This window comes from Nycticebus coucang, chromosome 8 (assembly GCF_027406575.1).
Source record: "Nycticebus coucang isolate mNycCou1 chromosome 8, mNycCou1.pri, whole genome shotgun sequence".
NCBI lineage: Eukaryota > Metazoa > Chordata > Mammalia > Primates > Lorisidae > Nycticebus > Nycticebus coucang.
In genome coordinates this window covers 91,605,250-91,624,010 of record NC_069787.1, presented here as the reverse complement: position 1 = coordinate 91,624,010, position 18,761 = coordinate 91,605,250, and the positions used below count along the sequence as shown (strand labels likewise).

The following is an 18,761-nucleotide window of genomic DNA, read 5'->3' as shown; positions in this document are numbered from 1 at the left end:
GCTAGGTAGACTCTGGGGCTGTCCAGCCAAGTGAAGCCTTGAAGAGTTTGAGAATTGCATGCTTTTAATTGACAGAGGAGCCCTAGCAGAGCCTCTGGGTCCCCACCAGTAGTCATGGACCTGTACCTATCCCATCCCCTTGCCTCCTGGGGCTCCCCATGCAATCCTGGGCACCTATTTCTCTTTACCTGAGAAGGGTGCTGGAGACCCTCCAGGGTGTGAGAGCAGAGAAGAGAGAAGGATGCCTGGGGAACCTTGGGAGGTTTATGTGCAGGCCCTGGGGGGTGGGGGTGGGGCAGGAGAATAGGAAGTAGGAGCATTTTATAAAACTGACTGGCAGACAACAGAAAGCAGCGCCTGGGGAGAAACTGCTGTACAGGGCCTCTGCGTTGGTGGCCTCTCCAGGCACTCTCACTTGGACCTCAACTGCCAAGCGGGCTGTGCTCACCCTTCTCTTCCCAGGAGTAGCTCCCCAAAATGCTCCCCTTGTCTGCTGTCTGAGTCTGGGATCCTCCCAGAGGTCCCGTGTTTAACTATATCTCTTCTTTCTCCTCACCAATGCTTGTATTTTTGTAGAAATTCTTATTTTTAAAAGCTTCTCTTAAAAATAAAATTTAACGTTATGGCGGGCGCCTGTAGTCCCAGCTACTTGGGAGGCTGAGGCAAGCTTAAGCCCAAGAGTTTTGAGGTTGCTGTGAGCTGTGATGCCACAGCACTCTACCCAGGGCGACAGCTTGAGACTCTGTCTCAAAAAAAAATAAAAAAAAAAATAAATAAATAAATAACATTTAAACAACCATTAAGAAGTATTTAGTTTATCCTTGGCTGGGGCAGTATTTGCATCTCAGCATAGGTTACTTGTTAACCTAAAGGGCTAAATCATTAATTACTAAATTGCTAGGTTTGGAGGTAATAGGTGTTGGAAGTATATTTGGATGAGAGAATTTTCCAGATACATGAATTCATCTAGTGCTTCTCCTCCTGATTGTGATCATCATCATCATCATCATTCCTGATGTTTATTGAGCACTTACATATTAGTTTTCTATTGCTGCATTAAAAATTATCACAAACCTAGGGGCTTGAAACAATACCTATTTATTTATTTATTGTTTTTTTTTTTTTAGAATACCCATTTATTAATTCATGGTTTCTGGAAGACAGGGGCCAAGCATGGCTGACAGGGTTTCACAGGCTGTAATCAATGTGTCTCTTTTTCTGGAGCTTAGCATCTTCTTTTAAGCTCACATGGTTTTGGCAGGTTTCAGTTTCTTGTGGCTGTAGGACTGAGGTCCTTCTCTTGCTGGCTGTCTGAGTTCCTAGAGGCTGCCCACAGTTCCTTCCCAGGTGACCGCCTCTATAATCCCCCTCACACTGTGCATCTCTCTGATCTCAAGAAAGGCTTGGTTCCTTTTAAGGCTTTGCCTAATAGGTCAGGCCCATCTGAATAATCTGAATAAGCTCTGTTTGATTAATGCAAAGTTGATTTATAAGAAACCTAACTGTGGGAGCAATATCCCACCATATTCACAAGTTCTGCCAGCACCCAAGGGGAGGGGTCTATATGATGTGTGTACAACACGGGGAGGGAATCTTAGAGGCTGACTTAGAATTCTGCCTACACAACTCACTATGTGTCAGGGGCTGTACTTAGGATGAAGATACTATTATTAGCTCACTTTAAACATAAGAAAACTGAAGCCCAGATCATTTAAATAACTTGACTAAGGTCACCACCTAGAGTTTTGCACAGTACAAATGTCTTTTTGTGTATTTACATGGAAGTTTAGCACAATATAGTAAATATAGTAGGTGCTTTGTGGATTTAAAACAAATGGCACCAGCTCCCTGGTCCCTGTGAACCATGCTACCCCATTTAGTAGCTTGTGCTGGTCACTAAATCGTTTATCCAGCAAGCATACAGTATTGCCGTTAAGTGCCACATAAGTGCCACTATAATTTGGTTAATGCCAGACTGCATATATGACAGAGGTCTGATAAGATTATAATAAAGCAGAAAAATTCCTAGTAACTAGTGATGTCATAGCTGTCATAATGTTGCACTGCGGCACATCTGTGGTGATGCTGGTTTAAACAAACCTACTATGCTGCCTGTCATATAAAAATATAGCACAACAATCATGTGCAGTATATAATACTTGACAGTGATAATAAATGACTATGTTACCAGTTTCTATATTTCCTATATTTTACTTTTGTTGTTATTTTAGAGTGTACTCCTACTTACAAAACAAGTTAACTGCCTTAAGCAAGTCCTTCAGGAGGTATTCCAGAAAAAGGCATTGTTTATATCTGTGATGACAACCCCAGGCATTACTGCCCCTAAAGACCTTCCAGGGTGACAAGATGCAGAGGTGGAAGATAGTGCTCTTGATGACCCTGACCCTATGTTGGCCTAGGCTAATGTGTGTGTTGTGTCTTAGTTCTAACAAAAAAGTTTATAAAAAAAAAAAAAATTAAACATATGGGAAAGCTCCCTTCCCTGGTTAGAAATTGTTGGCCCAGGTCCAGTTACAGTTTGCATTCTCAGAAACACAACCCCCTTGTGCTCCTGGACCTGAGAAATGGCTAGGGAGTGGCCATGATATTTCAAAGTCCAGAATCTGTGTGCTAAACACTCTGTTGGCGGGGCCAGATATATTGAGCTGGGCTGGTGGGGAGCTAACCAGGGTAAACATGTGGAGCTCAAAAATACAGCAATAAATACATTTGGTATTGGTAGTTGGTGAGTTTTAATGACCATACATGAAATGGGACTTTATAAAGCAATGGAACATAAGAAAAGCAATTTTATACTATACTATATGTACATATGCATTACCTGACTAAAAGACCAACTAAACATCACAGTTCATCCAATGCCCGGACTTTTGGGGATGGGCAGCTGGTATAAGAGGATCATTTTAGTCACGAGTAAAGTTAACCTCTTCAGCCTGTACTACTCCAAGACCAACAGGGTTTCTATGAGTAAAAAGTCTTCTTAAGCAGCCAGCAAAGCTGATGGCAAGCAGGCTAACAATGTCAATAATAGTCCATATCATGTGTGTCTATTTCTGTCAACAGAATATAGATGTTGGGAAAAACCTCCAGTTTCCTTAAGCTTTTTACTATCTTCTTGCTAAGCCTCTGTGGCAACTCTAGCCGTAGTGCCAGAAGCCAAGAGGGTCAGGGAAAAGAGAGGCTGAGAGACAGAAGGGACTTTGGGGGAGGAGAGGCCTGTCCTGCCTATTGCTGTGTCTGGTCTTCCACTTGCTGCTTCTCTAAGAGAAAATCATTTCCCTACTTTGCTTTTCTCTCCATATGTAAATGGTCAGTAGCTACTGAGGGGTGCTTCATCTGAACAGGCCTGGATTGAAGCAAAATGGAAAGTGGGACTGGTGTCCACCAAGAAGTGAATCACTTCAGCATGCATGGTCCCCTGCCTGGGGCCCAGGGGCTAATCAAAGTTAACCCTGTTGGCAGTACATCTCCTCATGGACCATCCCTTAAAAACTTAACTAAGTATCTTCAATAAGCAACAGTCTGAGGCAAGTAGCAGTGAATAATGGCAACCAGGAGATTTTTTTTTTTTATTCTACTTGGTTAATTCATGGTTCAATATGTGGGTACAATTGGTACCATTTTTGGATCTGTATCTCAGACAAAAATATAATAACGTGATACGCTGTGTTTAAAAGAATATGAGTGTTCTATTATCATTATTTATCTAATTTAAAAAAACAATAAAACAAAAAACACACACACAGTGTTGACAAGACAACCAAGTTTTACTTAAATTATCCTATTACTGTTCTTGGTAAACATATTTTTGAAAAAGCCAATATTTCGAGTCTTATTTCAATAACTGGTTACAACAGTTTTATTTCTGCAGATAGGTGCATTTCTCTTATCATAAGAAGAAAATAAGAGAAAGGGTTACATAAGGGTTTCCCAGGCAAAATGGTGGAATAAATGTGATATTTAAAGTATGACCATCTTATGGGGGCAAGACATGATTGCAAGAGGGACTTTACCTAACAATTGCAATCAGTGTAACTTGGCTTATTGTACCCTCAATGAATCCCCAACAATAAAAAAAAAAAAAAAAAAAGTAATGACCATCAATATCAGGAATTCCTCTGGTGTGCTTAGAACTTAAAATATTTAGATTTCAAAATTAGAAGACAATTATACAGAAATAAAGTGTGCAGCAAGGAGCTTTGATGTTAAATATGCTCATCTTTAGAGACAGTTAGGATAATAACCCGGCCCCTGTGCAGAGAGGACTGACTTGGCTGATAATTCCCATTGAGCACTGGGAAAGGATTTCCAGGGAAAACAATAGTGTGAGATCTGTTTGGTTTAGCAAAGGGACACAGGGATTTGCATTGACTTCTCCTAGCAGAGTGACCTCAGTGTTTTGCATCCTCTTGCGTCAATGAAGCAGGAAGCTCTTAGGCAACATTTGTCTGCTTTTCAGTCTCATCTGGATTGTTCCGCAGCCTCAGCTTTGTTTCTAGCCTCTGCTTCCATTCTTCTCTGAGCCTGAAAATAGAAATAAAACACATACAGATGGAGCTTTCATCTCCATGGCTGATGGCTCAGAGAAACTTCCTTCCCTCCCACCACTGTCCCTGCAAAGTAAATGTGAACAGACTCATGGTTCCATTAAAAGTATTCTAATTTTCATCCTCTAAATTTTCCTTTGAAAGCTCAGTATCTTTAAAGTCAAAGTCAAAAAGAATAAACCTGTAAATCTAGAGTTCTTTATACACCAAAACTATCTTTCAAAAACAGAGGTGGACTCATGCCTATAATCCCAGCACTCTGGGAGGCCAAGCCAGGTGAATAACTTGAGCTCAGGAGTTTGAGACCAGCCTGAGCAAGAGTGACACCCTTCTCTAGTAAAAATAGAAAAACCAGCCAGGCATTGTGGTGGGCAGCTGTAGTCCCAGCTATTCGGGGGGCTGAGAAAAGAGGGTCATTTGAGCCCAACAGTTTGAGGTTGGTGTGAACTATGATGCCATGGCACTCTACCCATGACACAAAGTGAGACTGTTTCAAAAAACAAACAACAATAACAAGAACAACAACAAAAAACAGAGATGAAAGAAGTCATTTTTATCAACAAGACACCTGCACTCAAATCTTTATTGAAGCACAATTCACAATTGCAAAGATGTGGAATCAACCCAAGTGCCCACGAATTCATGAGTGGATTAATTAAATGCGATATATGTATACCATGGAGTACAACTCAGCATAAAAAGAAATAAATCAATGTCTTTTTCAGCAATGTGGAGTATCTCAAGAATGGAAAAACAAACACCTATATACGCTTTAATAATCTGGAACTAACTAATGGGGACAGATGGAACAGAGAGAAGTAAAAGTCATTAGAAATTAAAAAGAGGGGAAGGAAAAGATGGGGAGGGGTAAACATCTACCTATCAGGTGCAATAAACACTCTTCAGGTGATGGGCATGTTAACAGCCCTAACTTAAGCATTATAAAAGCTATTCATATAACAAAAACATTTGTACCCTCTTAAAATTTTGAAGTAAATAAAGAAAAAACACCAAGTATGAAATAAAGATGATTTTAGACTTACAAAAATGGAAAGAAATCACCACCAGACTGTCACTACACTACATATTAAAGGAAGTCCTTCAAGCAAAAGGAAAATAACACAAGATGGAAATACGGGCCTACATAATGAGATGAAGAGCAACCAAAAAGCAATTCTATGGATACATGTTAATCACTGTTTTCTTACTATTTAAATCTCTTTAAAAAATAATCAACTGTTGAAAGCAAATCTGTTAATGATGTATTGTGGCACTTACATATGGAAATAAAATTTTACTTTGTACAATAGCACAAAGGTCATGGGGAGGAATGGGAATATACCATTGTAAGGTTTTTATACTATACAGGAAAGGATAAAATATCATTTGAAGGTAGACTGTGATAAATTAAGGATATATAATATAAATCCTAAAGCAACTGCTAAAATAACCCAAAGAGATTTATTTATTTAAAAGGCCAACAGAAGAGATAAAATAGAATCATAAAAAAATACTCAGTTAATCCAAAAGAAGGCAGAAAAAGAGAAAGGAGGCCAAGAATGGTGGCTCATGGCTGTAATCCTAGCACTATGGGTGACTAAGGCCGGAGGATTGCTTGAGTCCAGAAATTTTATTTTTCAGATTAATGTGAGAGTACAAATAATGAGGTTACAATGTTTGCATCTGTTAGGTAGAGTTCCTCTTGTAGCTGTGTTCTACACCCAAGAGGTGTGCCATATACCCTTACAATGAACTCATTAAGTGAGTTGAGTCCAGAAATTTAAGGTTGCAGTGAGGCAAAGAGCAATGATGATGACACTGTACTTTAGCCCAGGCAACAGAGCAAGACCCTGACTAAAAAAATACATAAAAAGAGAGAAAAGAAATACAGAACAAATGAGAGAAACAGGAGACCAATAGTAAGATAGTAAAATTAAGTCAAACCATACCAATAACGTTAAATAACAAAATGGTATAAATAATCCATTTAAAATGCAAAGATGGAGGGGAGGGAAGAGGATGGGAAGAGGGAGGGTAACTGGTGGGACCACACCTATGGTGCATTTTACAAGGGTACATGTTAAATTTACTAAGTGTAGAGTATAAACGTCTGAGCACAATAACTAAGAAAATGCAGTGAAGGCTATGTTAACCAGTTTGATGAAAATATTTCAAGTGGTCTATAAAACCAGCACATTGTACCCCAGGATTACATTAATGTACACAGCTATGATTTAACAAAAATAAATAAATAAAACAAAGTACAAAAAAAAAGCAGTATCCAAATATACGCTGCCTACAAGAAATCTACTTTGAGTCTGAAGGCACAAATAGTCTAAAAGTAAAAGAATTAAAACAATTTCACGTTAACCCGAATCAAAGAGAGCCGCAGTTATTATATTAATATCAGACAAAGTAGATTTCATAGCAACTAATGCTACCAAAGACAAAGAGGGTCATTTTGTAATAAGGGGGTCAATTCATCAGAAGGCTATGCCACGACAATCTTACACACTTATGTACCTAATAACAGAACTTCAAAATACCTGAAGCAAAGTGATAGAATGTCAAGGAGAAATAGACAAACCAGCAATTATAGTCAGAGAATTCAGAGCCCATCTTTCAATAATCAAAAACAAGTGTGCAAAAAATCAACAAGGGTTTAAAACACATGAATAGCATTATCAACCAACTTGACATAATTGACATTTAAAGAACATTCACCCCAACAACAGCAGCAGAACACACATTCTTTTCTTTTCTTCTTTGACACAGAGTCTCACTCTGTGTCCTGGTTAGAGTGCTGTGGCTTCATAGTTCACAGCAACCTCAAACTCTTGGGCTCAAGTAGTTCCCTTGCCTCAGCCTCGCAAGTAGCTGGGACTACAGGCACCTGTCACATTGCCCAGCTAATTTTTTCTATTTTTATTAGAGATGGGGTCTTGCTGTTGCAAAGGCTGGTCTTGAACTCCTGAGCTCAAGCAATTTGCCTGCCTCACCTCGCAGAGTGCTAGGATTACAGGTATTAGCCACCACACCCAGCCTTCTTTTCAAATGTACATGGAATATTTAGCAGGATAAAAAAAGTTCTAGGCTATAAAACAGGTCTCAATAAATTTAAAAGGATTTAATTTATGCAAAGTATAATCTATCCAGAAAGCTATCTGGAATACCACCTAAATATTTTGAAATTAAAGAACACAATTTTAAATAACCCATAAATTAATTAAAAGAAAAAATCAATTATAATAACATCACAAATGTGAAATAGGGATAAATCTGACAAAAGATACGTATACAACTTGTGTTCTGAAACTGTTGAAAGAAACATTGTTGAAAGATATTAAAGTAGAACTAAATAAAGGGAGAAATGCATTATATTCACGAATCAGAGACTCTCAATATTGTTAGGATGTCAATTCTCCTTAAATTGATCCATAAATTCAATTTTATCCAATCAAACCCAGTGTCCTTTTTTTAATAACAGAAATTGACAAGTTATTAAAAAATTCATATGGACCTAATATGACAACTTTGAAAAAGAAGAACAGGTTGTAAGACTTATACCACCACCTACCTTGAACAAGAATTATTATAAACGTAAGCAGTCAAAACAGCATGTCATTGGTGCCAATGGACAAATAGATCAATGGAACAGAAAGAAAGCCCTCACATAGACCTGTTGATTTTCAACAAAACTGCAAAGGTAATGCGGTAGAAAAAGGATAGTCTTTTCAACAAGTGGTGCTGGAATCACTGGGTAATTCATATCTCACGTTTAATTAAAAAATTAAGTCAAAATGAATTATTATGTCAATATAAAACTTAAAACTATAACTTCTAGAAATAAAACCTAGAAGATAATCTTTGCATCCTTGAAATCGGCAAAGAAACACCAAAAGCAAAATTCATAAAAGAAATTTCTTTATAAATTGGACTTGATCAAAATTGGGAACTTTTCTGCCAAAGAATAAACCCAAAGAAAGTAAAAAGGAGATAATAAGAAAGATGAGTGAAGAAACTAGTGAAATAGTTCTCATCTCATAACGGGGATAAGATATCAATTCAAAAAGTAAAAAAAGAATAAAAAGAAATAGAGAAAACGGGAAATAAAACACTCTGAGTAACTAATATGGTAGAAACAAATCAATTGTAATAAATGTAATTCACCAGTTAACGACTAAAATACTGTATGTCACATTAGAAAATCACATAATTCAACTACATGCTGTTCAAAAAAGACACACTTAAATGATAAAGACAAAAGCAAATTGAAAATAAAAAGAGGGAAAAAAGCCATACAAGGCAAATATTAATAGAAATAAAGTTTGTTAATAGCTGATAAAAAGACTTTCAAACAAAGGGATGATGAAAGTCACTGCCTAATGATAAGAAGGTTCACTTCCCCATGAAAATATTACACTTTTAAACAGGTATGCAGCTAATACCCTCAAAATATACACAGAGAAACTCAATGGAACTACTTGGATTATGGAGAGGTATTGAGGAGGAAGAACTGTATTCTTTTTCTTGCAAGATAATATTTTAACAATAACCTTTATTATAGAAGATTAGCGCCCCCTGTATCTATTCCCAGCTTTAGCAACTCATCGCTAATCTTGTTTCCCACATCACGCTTCACTGCATTTGAAACAAAATAACTATAATTAGCTATTTTATTCTTAAAAAATAAAAACTCCTTTTCAAAAAAGAAACTACCTGGCTATCATCAGACTTAAAAAATTAACCAGAGGTACCTGATGTCATCAAATATTTAGTCAGTTCACAATTCCCTGATTGTCTTATGATTTTTAATAGTTTGGTTAAATCAGGATGGAAACAAGCGTGTACACTTTCACTTGTTGCTATACCTTTTCTGTTTCTTTTAATATGTAAATTCTCCTTCATCTTTCCCCTTCCTTTGTGATTTTTTAAAAGCCAGATTGCTTGGGAGAGCTTGCACAGTTTGGATTTTGCTGACTGTATTCCTGTGGGATTTTAACCTAGTCCTCTGTCTCCTGTATATTCTGTTAACTGTAGGGTAAAACGAGAGGCTTGATTAGATTGAGGTTCATTTTCTTTTTTTTTTTTTTCTTTTTGAGACAGAGTCTCATTATGTCTCCCTTGGTAGAATGCTGTGGAGTCACAGCTCACAGCAACCTCAGACTCTTGGGCTTAAGCGAATCTCTTGCCTCAGCCTCCCAAGTAGCTGGGACTACAGGCGCTGGCCACAACGCCCGGCTATTTCTGTTGTCATTGTTGTTGCGGTTGTCATTGCTGTTTAGCAGGCCCCGGCTGGGTTCAAACCCACCAGCTCCAGTGTATGTGGCCAGTGCCCCACTCACTGAGCTACGGGCTCAGATTCAGCTTCTTTTTTTTTTTTCACCCTTCACAAGTGATGTGATGGACAGCCATCCTATCTGTCTGGCTTCATCTCTTTTTTTTTGATATTAGCAGACACTGATGATCATTGCTTAGATCCAGTTTTCATTAGATGTCACCCAATGTTGGTAGCTATTTCTGTCCATCCTTTTTCATGTGTGTTTGGAGGCTACATCAGTGGAGGAGGCATGAAGTCACCACCGCTAGAAAACAGAACCCTGGGCAGGAAGGGTGTGGGAAAAACTCTGGCAGACTTACCCCCCAGTCCTCTCACCACCTGTCCGCAGAACCCAGCCAGAAGCAAAAGGATGAGGGCACCCAGCGGAGGAAGGGGTCTGCTGGGGGAGGAGAGTTAGTGGGGTGGGGGGCACAGGAGATCATCCACCCCGGAGGGAACCCAGGAATGGGGGACAGAGTCCCAGCGCAGAGTGGGCTGGCAGCAAGGACCCACATGACAGCCAATTCCCTGGTCTTGCACACGCATAGCCAGTCACAAGCACCTATTGTATGTTCAGCACTGCAGTAGGGACTTGGAAGAATACAGGGTAAACATGTTCACATGTTCACGGAAGAGCTCTGTTCACAAGCTCTTCCCCTGCCTCAGGAACCATTTCTTCTGCCTAGAACGCTCTGCTCCACTCTCTCCCTTCCCCTGGCTCTCTTTTTCCTGAAAGATGTCCTGGGGGCATGAGGGGGGCACAGTGCTAGATACCTGGCTGGACGCTGGGGCGTGGGCTGGCACCCCAGCACACCTCACACCAGCAAGGCAAGCAGCTGCAGCCCCAGGGCCAAGTGAACCAGCGCTGAAGTGGGAGCCCCAAGGGACCACGGAGAGGAACACTGACCCTGCAGTGTGCACATGGGGGACGGCAGCATCTGTGTAGGCCCCCTGGCCAATTCCAAGATGGGGCAACATCATGCACACCCCCTACTCACGTCAGTAGCTGAGAAGCTTCATCTAGGGTGAAAGAAAGACCGAGGGCACGCGCTCTGCCCACAGTCAAAGGGCAGTGGCTCTCCCCCACCCCCTTTTATCTCTCTTAGTCTGTTTCTCCCTGATAAAAATAACCAGGAAGATGCTGAGGCCCAGAGGCTCAGAGACCCAGAGGGGTGGACGCTGCTCTGCGCTCACTCTCGCCGCGCCCACTCCTGCCTTGTTCTGGTTTTTCTCCTCTAAGCAATGTCTTCCTTTGGTATTTTTTGGCTTCTGTATTAGATTCTGGATTACCCGGGAGAACAGAAGAGGGAGTAGATCTGCCATTCCTGAGCCCTGAACCTGGCCAGTACCGTGCTGGGTGCTTTAGGTACATTTTCCTATTCAAGCCTCCGAACAGCCTAGTGATCTGGGGCCATCTCTTCCACTTTGTGAAGGGACAACTGAGAGCAGTGACCAGAGCAGAGACCCACTGGGCTACCCGGTTCCGATCGGAGGAGAGGGAGAGGATAAATAAGTTAAGGTCTTCTGCCATATCCCCCAGCCAGATTTCCTTGTGGTCTTTTTTTATATGCATAGATAGATGCCCTATACACGTACACACCTGTGTGTGTATGTGTGTGAATGTGCTAACAAACTATATGATTTATTTCACAGCTTATTTGCTCATACCTTGGCTTTTGCCTCTCTTGGAGCCTTGTCTGGGAAAATCAATTTTGCTTTTACAAAACAAACTAGGTGACAATGATGTGTCAGTGAAGGTTCACTTATTGTCATGAATGTATCTCTGTGGTGCAGATGTTGGCAGGGGAGCAGTCGTATATGTGTGGGTGGCAGAGGGTAAATAGGAACTCTTCGTACCTTCTGCTCAGTTTTGCTGTGAACCTAAAACTGCCCTAAAAAATAACACACATTTTTAAAAATGAATTAATCTAAAAAGTAGAGAAACAAGCCACATACTTTCTCAGTGCGCTTCTTCCCAGACGATGCTCCTCTGATTCTCGGTAGCAAGTCTGTTTGCCAATCTCCCTTTCCCAGAAGCGTTTGAGCTCATGGCAAGTGTTCCGGCAGAAGACCTCCCGGCGAGTGTACTGATTGTTCATCCCCTGGAAAAGAAAAGGACGGCTGAACCCCCGTGAAACAAGGCCCCTCAGACTCTGCAGGGTATAGACATCTGTCTGAATCCAGACCCTGTCATTACAAGAGGGGATGGTGGACAGCCACAGAACCTCTATGAGTAAGAGGACACGTGTGGCCCCGGGGCCTGCTGCTGCTGGCCATCAGGACACAGAGAGCTGTGAGCAGAAAAGTGGCCCATAGGAAATGCAAAGGTGCTGGAGCAGGTGCCCATGGACAGGCACCTGGCAAACACCTCTGTCCTTCCTTCCCTCCCACAGAACAATCATTTCTTAACCTTTTATCAGCAAGGAATGTGTGCCAGGCAGTGTGTCCACCTTGGTCTGTTCAGTTATCACAACATCCACATGAGATAGGCATTACCTTCCTCAATTTATAGCTGACACATCTGAGGAGTTACAAAACTTGCCTGTGGTCCCCCAACAATAACTGGCGAGGGCAGATTCCATACTGATGAAAGTTTCCAAGCCTTTACTAAAGGGGTTTGTCATAGAAGATGGTTCAAGGGCCTGACACACCCGGAGCAAGCTGCATGGAGGCACATGCTTGTGTGTGCACACGCACAGATGGGTTCTGTGTGTGGAATGACACGTCAGACTCACATAATGCCAACTTTTTTCCATGAAGAAACTCTGCTCAGCTGTCAGATCTAAGTGGGCCCACTAGAAGGTCAAGAGCAAAGGCTGCAGGTGCTCCCGTCTGTGGCTGGGCCCCTGCAGAGGGGGGCTGGGGAAATGTGAGCCTAGGAGAGTTGGCTTGGCTCCCCCTGAGCGGGATGGGCCCTGATCGCAGGAAGGGCTGTCCGTGGGGTACTGGTGGGTCCAGATCGGCATATTACAAGATGTTCTGGGAGATAAGACTGGAGGGGCAAGGGCTGACACAGTGGGGGAACTCAGGGAGAAGCTGTGACCAGGGTGGGAGGGGTGAGATGACTAAAAGTGGGCAGCCTCCCAAGGGACCTGGAAGTCACTTCCCACAATCCAGTGGACAGTGAAGGAAGGGATGTCAGTGGAGACCCCTGGTTGTGCCCGATGCATAGGAGGAGGGATGCGGAGAGCCTTGGGGAGGGACCTTGAGTAGCAATGGGGGTTTGAGTTGCCTGGGTGCCAACACCTAGGGGAAGCACTGAGGGGACACCTGAAAGCTGTCAGCCTGGAACTCAGCTTGGAGGTGTGGGCCTCAGCTCTTTCAGAGAGGGTCGGGGGGAAGGGGAAGAGTCTGAGGCCAGATGTCCTGGAACACTCCAGACCTGTATTCCCACTGCCTCGACGTACCTTCTGTTTGTCTATCTCCTCATCTTTACAATTTCTCTGAAGATCAAATTTGATCACAAATGTGAAAGCATTTGGCAGTTTATAAAGTTCTGAATAAATATAACCCTGAGCTTGGTCCTGGCCTCTGGTTTTCTGGCTGTTGTCTGGCATAAAGACACCATCAGCTGAAGTTCAGTGAATGTCACTGAAAGCACAAATAAGTGTTAATCTCCTTTATTTCATAATATTAAGTATTTGGCTTCCTGGGTATATGACTGAGATTCATTTGTCTCTGTCCCTGGTCTGTTGGCCACCATTTAGGACTGCTTAGATGACAGGGCAGAGTCTATTCTTAGGTCAAACAGGAAAAACAACCTCCCTCTGAGGACCACGCTCAGGGGCACATTTGGTAAGAGCTTTTGTCCTGTGTCCATTCCTCTGTGCCACATCGGAGGGGAGCCTTGCCGCACACACTCACTGGGAGTGTCCCCTGTGGGACTGACATCCATGTCTACCTCCCTTTCATCATGTTATTTTACAAACTGAACAGAAGCTTTGCTGGAAGATGCTGGAGACACAATACTAAAAACAAGTAAGACATTTTTTTTTTTTTGTTGTTGCAGTTTGGCCGGGGCTGGGTTTGAACCCACCACCTTCGGCATATGGGGCTGGCGCCCTACTCACTGAGCCACAGGCACCGCCCAACAAGTAAGACATTTTTAAAAATGTGTTTGATATCTTGTTTAGTCATTGTTCTCACCGTGAACAAAACTGTAGCAGCTGCTATCACCAGTCTTGTGCCCTTAAGGAAACAAAATTAATGACAACTTTAGAAATACACTTTTAGGAAAACATAAAAATAAGGCAGAAGGAGGGAATTAAGGTACTGTGACCCTTCACCTCTAAGGGCTGACCCTGGGATAAGACAGCATCCCTCCTGAGATGACTTCAGGTATGACAGAGAGTGAGGTGAGTACAGAGAGTCCCCTGTCTAAGGGTCTGGGTGCTTCCTAGGGGAATGGACACTCAGTGTGAGTGGTTGTGCTGATAATAGCCCTGCAGAGTTGGGAGCCACAGAAGGAAATTAGGGCCTGTCTGAGGTTGAAGAAATGTTCTGTATCTTGTTTATAGTGATGATTATGTAGCAGTACACAATCCTTAAAACTTATCAAACTCCACACTTAAAATAGGTGAACTATATGGCACCTAATTATACCTCAATAGACAGACGGGAAATGTTTCTTCCACCTTTGGACTAGAGCGTCATCCAAGTTCTCTGGCTCTCACCTGCTGGGACTCCGCTAGCAATTTACCCTTAGGCGTTTAGCCCATTCCTTTGCGGGTAACGTGTTTCTGTGTTTGCGTTTTGGTTTCTTGGTGTCTGAAGTGAGCACAACTGCTGCTCCTTGAAGAAGCATGTGAGGAGACTAGGATTACTTGGAAAGTCCTTAGGATACAGGGCATTGTCCTTGATAAAGAAACAGCTCTATTCTTCTGTGTCTCCTCAGCCAAGAGCACCACCCAATCTGGTGTTTGAGAGAATCAGGACTACTGCTCAATCACCACCAATTTGGGAAAGCTATAATAACCTCAATGACAATTATGAATTTTAATTTACAAAGTTAATCAATTCATCCTTAAAGAGAACTACAGCACGCCGAGATGTGCAGACATCAGATCTGTTTAATTTTTGCCATCTGAGAGGCTCTGGTGCTGCACAAGGAGCCACCTAGTGTTCAGTGAGCCAACTGCAACAAAGGAGCCCTGCCCCTCAGAGCCTGACGCTGTGCCAGCAATCTCATTTCCCAAGTCTTGGGTTGCTCAGGGTATGAAACCCACATGGAGAAATCTGAGAGCTGTTTTTCTAAAAAAGAGTTCTGCTTATTTTGATCATTCTTATGACGCGGCTACAGCGGCTACGTACCGGACCACTGCGTCACACCAGTGTACTGCTTGTGTATCTGATACCTCTTCTATAGCAACTGTTTGTGATTATTTTTCACATTTCAAAAAGTATGTTTTATTACTTTTTACATTTTTATTTATGATTAAAACTTGAAACAGAATAGAAGGGGCTGGGTGCAGTGGCTCATGCTATTTATTCATCGAGGACAATATCTTTGTTTCCTAAGGACTTTCCTGATACTGATAGTCTCCTAGGGCTTCGGGAGGCTGAGGTGGGTGGATTGCTTGAGCTCAGGAGTTTGAGACCAGCCTTGGCAAGAGCAAGAGCCCATCTTTACAAAAAACAGAAAAAAAATAGCCAGGTGTTGTGGTGCACACCTGTAATCCCAGCTCCAGGGAGACTGAGGCAGGAGGATCTCTTGAGCCCAGGAATTTAAGGTTGTTGTGAGCTATGATGACACCATTGCACTCCACTGGGGCAACAGAGTGAAACTCTGCTGAAGAAGAAGGAAAAGGTGGTGGGGGGATAAGAAGGGGCAGAGGGGGAGGAGTGAGGAGGGGAGAGGAGAGCAGAAATAGAACAGAAGGGCTTTAGTTACAGGTAAAACGGAGGAAGCGCGCTCTAACTTGTCCCTCCTGAGAGCATAGTTCAGGACAGAATGCAGGGTGCAGCTGTTTGAGGTTTCTTTAAAGTAAATGGTAGCAAGTTGATTAGAAAAGAAAACCAGAACTCCAGTTACCACTGAATGGCACTAACTTTTCCATTTTTATTCACGTATCCCCAGCTTGGGTTCAAGGCAACCAGAAACCCAGAAGTGGGAACATGGACAGATAGAGCTCCCAGAAATCCTCTTGGAAGATTGCTCAAAGACTAAGGACAACACTTGATTGTCCATGAACTTCCGAGGTGAAGGAGGTGTGGTGACAACTGAATCAAATGGCAACCCGACCTGCAGAGACACAAAACCCTGAGGGCAGAGAGTCTTGCTATCTGAAGGAAGGCTGTGGCCTTTGGAGGGTGAAGGTGACCCTGGCTGCTTATTTTCTATCTTGGTCTCCTTGGTACTTGGGTCAGATGTAAGTGCAGTTACAGAGAGTGTGCAGCAGAACTGGGAAACTAAAGTTCTAGATTTCTGGCCAAAAGACTAAAAAAGAGGACTCCAGAGAATTGCAAAATAGCAAAATACCAGGAACAGCTTGGAGGGGAGCAAGCCTCAGAAAGAGACCCCTGGAAGGTTGCAGCTGTGCATGCGCGGCTCTGATCTCAAACAGTACACCAAAGACTTTCCAAACTAAGGGATAGGCTCAGGCCATCACCACCTATGGCATCACAAAGAATTTCAAAGGAAAGGACTTGGAAACCACAACTCACAGAAGGCTGGTTGGAGTTTGAGGCCTGAACCCCATCACACAGATTATCTGCTAAAACAAACAGCAAAATCTGTATTCTCCAAAGGAGAAGACAAGGCTAAAAGTGCAAGAATTTAAAATGTCCAAGCTAGAGCTCATATTAAGGAAAACCTCCACAAGCATGAGGAAAGAAAACCAACAGATGGCAATAAAAATCACACAGACATGATAATCTGACAAACTTAAAACAATTGTTATAAAAATGCTTTAAGAAATAAGGCAAACATTTTAAAAGTGAAATGGAAGAGAGCAATTAATAAGTTGGGCTTCATCAAAGTCAAAAACGTATGCTCTACAAAAGACATAAGGGAATGAAAAGACAAGGGACAAACTGAGAAAAAAATTGCCAATCACATATATGTCAAAGGACTTTTATCCAGAATGTATGAAGGACCCTCACAACTCATCAGTAAGAAAACAACCTAACTGGGAAAGCACTTGAACAGACATTTCACTGAAGGGGATACACAGATATCAAATAAATAGATCAAAAGATATTGAACATCAATAGCCATTAGGGAAATGCAAATTGCAAACATGTAGAGATAGCACCACATTCCTATGAGAATAGCCAAGATAAAAAATAGACAAGTGCTAGAGAGGATTGGTGTGGAGCAAGTGAAACTTTCATACATTGCTGGAAGGAATGCAAAATGGTGCAGGTATTATTCTGGAAAACAGTTTGGCATTTTCTTATAAAGTTAGTGAAACATACGCACACTATTTGACACAGCAATTCCGCTCTTAGATATTTAGCCTAGAGAAACGTAAACTCATGTTCAAGCAAAATCCTGCATACCTGTACACAGCTCTATTCATGATTGCCAAAAAAGTGGAGATAAGCCAATAGTCTTTCAGTGGGTGAATGGATAAAAATTTGCCAGATTTCCATAGGATGGAAGACTGTGCACCAATAAAAAGGAACAAAGTATTGACACATGCAATAACTTGGATGAGACTCAAAGGCATTGTGCAGAGTGGAAGAAGCCAATCTCAAAAGGCTTCTATCTTCTCTGATTCCGTTCACATGACATTCTTGAAAAGACAAAACAATAGTGACTGCCTGGGCTTAGAGACAGGGGGGTGGGTATGACTGGAAAGGCATAACCTGAGGGAATGTGTTGGAGAGACACGATGGAGTGTTCTGTTTCCTGATGGTGGTGGTGAAGCTGTGTGTGTTGACACTCGCAGAATTGAGCAGGCACCAGAGTTATTTCTTACTGTGTGTTAATATAAAAGTAAACATTTAAAAGACAGAACAGAAAATATTTTTAGTAAAATATATTTCAGCTTTATGCTGATTTGATAAGCTTCAGCCGAAAAGTCTCAAAGATTATTTACTGTCACTGAAACACCACTGAGCCCTGTAACCCAGTTGTCCCGTGAACCAGCAGCACTGGCCCCCCCTAGGAGTTGGTACAACAGCAGAATTTATCAAGTCCAAAATCTGACTCAAAATCTGCTTTTCAATCTGATCCCCAGATGACCCTTGTACATATGACAGTTTAAGAAGCGCTGCTTCAGAACTACAGAGACGACGCTAAGGCACATCCTCTTAAATGTCGGTCTTCTGAGAAGCCCTATGTGCTGGTGCACCTCCATCGGAACATTCCTTGAGGGCGTTTGTTCTTTTGGGGTTTCGGCATCTCTCAGTCAATATGTGCTGTTGTTCTTTAATGTGTATCATCTCATTAGAGCCTTGTAAAGTGAACACTGGACTCTGATTTCTGGCTTCTCTTAGCGTTTGACTTGTTTTCAATGCATCATTAAATTACATAAAGTGGGTATGGAAAAGCCCCATTAAGATTTGTAAGTCATTCCCAAGCAGGTGCAAGCAAGTGGGTTCAGACGGAAAGATGAATTCCCTTCCCCCCAGAGCATAAGCTAAGCCTCGACCCCAGGCACTGTCAGGTTCATCATCCTTTACCGTTGAGATGAATCTGCTGCTGTCTTGATGTGGTGTAAAGGAAGGCAAGTGTTGCAGCTCTTGACTCCTCAGGTCTGGGGCTCACAAAGGCCACGGCCGGGTCCTGAAACCTCAGAGTCTCAATCTTTTATATGCAGGGTAGAGGAGTCACAGAAATGCCTCAGCCTGTCATGGTTATGGGCACCAAATTAGTAGCAGAATCATAGACATCTCATTCCAGGAACACGGTGGCCTTGGTCCTGGTG

The 18,761-nt window shown here is 42.1% G+C and overlaps 1 protein-coding gene across 1 annotated transcript; it reads right to left on the bottom strand.

Moving 5' to 3' along the window:
- Positions 1 to 4,454: 4,454 nt before the first annotated feature.
- Positions 4,455 to 18,594, bottom strand: FAM240A (family with sequence similarity 240 member A). The gene is made up of 3 exons (XM_053598837.1): positions 18,517 to 18,594; positions 11,845 to 11,990; positions 4,455 to 4,545 (listed from the first exon to the last, which is right to left on the bottom strand). The coding sequence occupies exons 2-3, from the start codon at positions 11,985 to 11,987 to the stop codon at positions 4,455 to 4,457; spliced, it is 234 nt and encodes a 77-aa protein (XP_053454812.1). The 5' UTR covers positions 11,988 to 11,990; positions 18,517 to 18,594.
- Between the last annotated feature and the right edge of the window lie 167 nt (positions 18,595 to 18,761).

Excerpts from the sequence above, each read along its gene's own strand:
- FAM240A (XM_053598837.1), bottom strand. The coding sequence starts at position 11,987 with ATGAACAATCAGTACACTCGCCGGGAGGTCTTCTGCCGGAACACTTGC. Across the intron at positions 4,546-11,844 it reads GGAAGAAGCGCACTGAGAAA|GCTCAGAGAAGAATGGAAGC; the intron begins GTATGTGGCTTG and ends TTCTATTTTCAG.